This window comes from Cryptomeria japonica, chromosome 2, assembly GCF_030272615.1.
Source record: "Cryptomeria japonica chromosome 2, Sugi_1.0, whole genome shotgun sequence".
In the NCBI taxonomy this organism is placed as follows: domain Eukaryota; kingdom Viridiplantae; phylum Streptophyta; class Pinopsida; order Cupressales; family Cupressaceae; genus Cryptomeria; species Cryptomeria japonica.
The window spans coordinates 625,006,645-625,011,591 of record NC_081406.1 but is presented as its reverse complement, the minus strand read 5'-3'; the positions used below and the strand labels follow the sequence as shown (position 1 = coordinate 625,011,591).

Here is a 4,947-nt window from a genome sequence, read left to right as displayed (position 1 = left end):
TGTGCATGTGTGTGTGTGTATATATATACTTACACACACTTTTACACAGTTGTATGGTTGTATATTTATATTCTTGTCCATGTAATTTTTCATATATACTTGTTGATATATATATCTATCTATCTTTTTATCTGTATGTGTTTGTCTATTTGTATGTATGTTTGTATATATATATATATATATATATTTGTTCTTATTTATGTTTAGATTTATATGTTTGCAAATTGCATATATTTATATTTCTTTATTTATATATATATTTATTTCTATGTGGCTTTTTTGTTATTTTTTTGTAGTTCCATTTATTATTTATTATTTTCATTTTGTTTTGCATGCGCTCTTTCTCTCCCCCACCCCTCTTCTTCTTATTGAGTCTGGATCTGCTTCCTAGCATCTTTCATCTCCTTAGAACTCTCATCCTAATGATGAATCACATAGTGTGATTTGAAACGTTGATGATAAAAATCTTGCACACAATCGAATCCAGAAGCATGATAAGAATTTCAACAAGGATTGTGGAAATCTGATAGCATTAAGTTTTAATGATGTCAACTAGACCATTAGTGTATAGGACCAAGAGTATCATTATTAACAATTTTCAAGTTTCTTTCAATGCCGGTACTTTAGTCTATGGAACCAGGAGTATCATCGTTAACAATTTTTAAGTTTCTTTCAATGTTGGTACTTCAGTTTATGGAACCAGAAGTATCATTGTTAACAATTTTTAGGTTTCTTTCAATATGAATACTTCAGTTTATGAGATCAGGAGTATCATTGTTAACAATTTTCAAGTCTCTTTCAATGCCATTACTTCTATTGTAGAACTTAATCAAGACATCCACAATTTTCTAAAGCCTTGCATCATAAAATAGTTCATAAAGACTTCTCACCTTCAAATTCATTCCATTTAGGAAAAAATGTTGAAAACTGCCGAAAACTATGGATCAGGCAATCTGAGCGCTCCTAAAGTCCACTTGTAAAAACCACAGCGTGCCACGAACCAAGTTTCGTGCAGTGGTTTATCTAAATCCAGAGACTTGATTTGGGAATGGAGTACATAAGGAGCCTATGGCTAATTGGGGAAGCATCAGAAATCCAAGTCAAGAGAGGATAAGTAGTAATCAATTTCAGATAAGATGAGTGTGGTAATTCTGGACGGTTCGACCGTGAGGGATTTCGTTGCAGACGAGGCGGTGTTCAACAATACCATCGACGAAAAGTTCAAAACCCTAGATGTGAACGACGATGGCGTTCTTTCCCGCTCTGAGCTGCGCACGGCCTTCGAGAGCCTCCGCCTGCTGGAGTCCCACCTCGGCGTCGATGTCAAGCAGACCCCCGATCAACTCAACGCCCTTTACAACTCCGTCTTCGATAGCTTCGACAAAGACCATGACAACAATGTCGATCTGCCCGAGTTTCGCTCTGAGATGAAGAAGATTATGCTCGCCATTGCCGATGGCCTAGGCACCGCTCCCATTCAGCTTCTTGTTGACAACGGCAGCCTCCTCAAAGAAGCCGTCGAGTTTGAATCTGCCAAAACCCACTAGTCTAGCTTTCATATCTGTTAAATAAACCCTATTAATCGAGTTTCATATGTTCAATAAAACCTAATGCTTTCTTCTTGTAATCTAAACTAAAATTTGGATCTTTGTGTGGAGATCTCCACGCCTGTCTTTGTATTATGCTTTATTAATTAAATATTTGTGGTTTTGTTCTACTGCAGTAAACCCTAGTTGTCTGTTTCAATGCAAAACAAGATAAATCACTCACATTTCTTCGTTTCGATCGTTTGCTAATCTAGCTGAACCTTCACACAGATTCAACATGGGTTTATAAAGATAAAATTACATTACATTTGTAATTTGCTGATCAACAGCTCATTATTTTCTAGATCGAACTATTTGACCAGGGTGATCACACTCCAAAACGACCACAAATATGTTCATCAATATTGCTTCCATTTTTCATCAATTTGATTTCTAGCATTCTTTTGTATATTTACTGTGATTCCGATAAGAGGCTTGAACTTTGCCATAATCACCACAGAAATAGAAAAACAATTGCAGAAGGCATTGTAATTTTTACTGTAGGCAACAACTAGAAAGTTAGTGAACGTCAGACCAGCACAATCACCTAGAATCAACTGCCAGAAGAAAAAATGCAATTTTTAAACAAACGGACGGCTTAAATCTCACATTAAGCTTACATTCTCTAGACTCAATCTGTTACTTATTGTGTGGGTTTAAGGCTGGCTTTAAACAAATATTTTTCTATGATGATCACTATGTACCATGGTATGAGGTATCTTGATCGAAAAGAACTAGGAGAGCCCCTTGGTTAAAAATTGCTACAGAAAAGACATTTTATGCTAACTATATTCAAACAGTGAATTCAATCTGGATGGTGACAATGGAAATGATATATTTTAGCTGTGACAAAAATCAGCAGGAACGCAAGTTCTTTTGCCTAAGGTATAAACAAATCCACTAAAGTCTCTTATATTTATAACGACTGCTATTAAGCGCTATTAAGCAAGCAATCCTTTGGTTTTGGTTGGCAAACATTTCTCATTAAATATGTGAAGCTGTCAAGAATAATTGTAGTGTTGAGATTTGATCAGGTCTACCCACCTAAACTTCTGCTGGCGGCTCGGCTCGGGACTCTGCAGGTTTGACAGAGATTTGAAGAGTCTCAATATTATGGTTGTGTCATCCCCTTAAACACAATTCCAAACTTCTAATCTTGTAACTCTCTATAAATAGTTGTAGCTATTAGGGATAGCAACCTGAATCCACACTTTGGATAGACAAAAGAAGAAAGGATAAATAATTTTGTACACTTGTAACAGTAGATGGAGAGTGGCTCTTGATTTGATTCCTGAACTCTGAGATTATCTCACACTTGGGTTCTATGCTTTTTTGTCCCCTGTTTTCAACATGGGCATCAGAAACCATGTTGACTAGGCATCTCAGGTGAGATGTGAATGGTTTGACGGAGAGTGTTGGAAATAACAATCCTTGCTTAAAGATTAATGAAGAGAGCAAGTAGTTTAGCGGCAGAACAGCCCAAGTGGATGGTGAACATCTCTAAGAAGTTAGACTATGGTGTTTTAAAATGCAAGTGAGGCTGGATCCATGAACATGATCACTGCTCCCTTCAAGTTTTAAGCGGTAAAGTGTTATATTGTTTTGGGGTGAAATGAGAAACAAGAACTTTGTAACTATATACTAATTTTGTTCAGCAACATGTGTTGGCATTTTTGATGTTTATGTTGTGGTTGTCATTGATGGACACACACTTGTATTGAGATCCCCTTTATATGTATGAGCTAGAGCTCAACCGGTATTTGTTCCAACCGGTATGTTGTATTCTAGTCTTTAGACTAATGATTTTGCAGAATGTGTTTCCCGGTTTGGAGCGGCATGACAACCCCAAGCGGTTCGTAGATCTCAACCGGTACAAGAGAGCAAAGTGGCATAACACATTCTTACCAGTCTTCATTTTTGTCAAACCGGCAACCGGTATTTTGTATGAACCGGTAATACTCTGTGATGAGTTACCAACCGACATTTTGTGATGAGTTACCAACCCACCGATTGATTGACGGTGCTGACACACTGACGATGCTTCTTATGTCGTGTTACTGAGTATGTCTAGATTCATTGAACTTAGGAAATTGAAATGTAATCCTATTGGACCGACATGAAATCAGAGTCCTTTAAAAGGACATCATGTCTAGGGTTTTGAGTTGTTGTAACTGTTGTTGAAAGGGGATTAAGGTGGTAATTGAGTTGTTGTAAGAGCGATCTTATCTGAGAAGATCGAGTTGTAAAACAGAAAGAGATAGAGAAGATTGAAGTAATGCTGAAATGCATTAGTAGTGAGCTATACTGGATCTAATCAAGCAGTTTGTGCTATAAGTTAGATCAAACACTTGTTGATTACTCACATCTTTGACAAGTCTGTAGCCCTTAACCGGGTAGGCCTCAAAGCTTTTGTAAAATCCTCTAACAAGGTGGTTCACTTCTGTGAATCTAAAATTCTCTAACAAGGTAGTCTTTAATCGGACTTATCTTCTAACAGGATCTGTTCTGGTGAAGAACATTGTAAGACCTTAACCAGTCTGGTTTCTATTTTGCAGATAGTGACTTGTGAGTTCCATCTCACCGTGGTTTTTTCCAGTTGGGTTTCCACGTCAAATATCTTGTGTTATGGTTGTATTGTTTTTGTGGGTGAATGCTTTATTCGCATTTTGGTTTGCATGTGTGATAACTGGTCTGTCTGTTAGACTATTTTACCGGTTTATCTTCAGACTGTGTAAGTGTTTAAGTACAGGGATTTTTGGCATACTAATTCACCCCCCCCTCTTAGTATTCATCAATTGGTATCAGAGCCAACCTTTCTATAAGTTTAACCACTTGGAAAGAGATATGGGGGAATACACTTTGAGGGAACTTACTCAACGACTCACTAAGTTTGAGCAAGCCTATGATGATCTTATGGTCAAATACAAGGCATCTCAAGCAAAAAGGAGAGAACATGCAGAAAAGCTGATGGAGCTATCTGAAAGTAGTTCTGAAGATGAAGCTAATATGGAAGCCATGATTGTAGAAGTGAATAAGCTGAATGATTCAAACTCCAATCTGAGAAAGGAGTCGGAAGGACTGACTATCCGGTTTAGTCAAGAGCTTGAAAACCATAGGAAAGCTGAAGATCGGGTAAAGGACAGAGATCATGAGATCTCCAAGTTGAAACAAGAGATTAGTGCACTGACTGCTCGCCTTCATGAGAGCAGGATGGAAAAGGAAGACGTGCAAGGTGAACTGAACATAGCCATCTCTAAAAATGCAAGTCTAATGGAGACAAATACTGCTATTTCCAAAGAACTCCCTGAGTCAAACGAAATACTTGCTGAGTTTGGCAAAAGTACTGTCAAGCTAGAGTAAA

At 37.5% G+C, this 4,947-nt stretch overlaps 1 protein-coding gene across 1 annotated transcript; it reads left to right on the top strand.

Moving 5' to 3' along the window:
• The first annotated feature begins 864 nt into the window (after positions 1-864).
• Positions 865-1,717, top strand: LOC131078676 (uncharacterized). Its single transcript, XM_058016427.2, has one exon. It carries the CDS (start codon positions 1,137-1,139, stop codon positions 1,545-1,547), a length of 411 nt encoding a protein of 136 aa, XP_057872410.2. The 5' UTR covers positions 865-1,136; the 3' UTR covers positions 1,548-1,717.
• The last annotated feature ends 3,230 nt before the right edge of the window (positions 1,718-4,947 follow it).

Bases quoted from the DNA above. Each gene is read 5' to 3' on its own strand.
- LOC131078676 (XM_058016427.2), top strand. From the start codon at position 1,137: ATGAGTGTGGTAATTCTGGACGGTTCGACCGTGAGGGATTTCGTTGCA.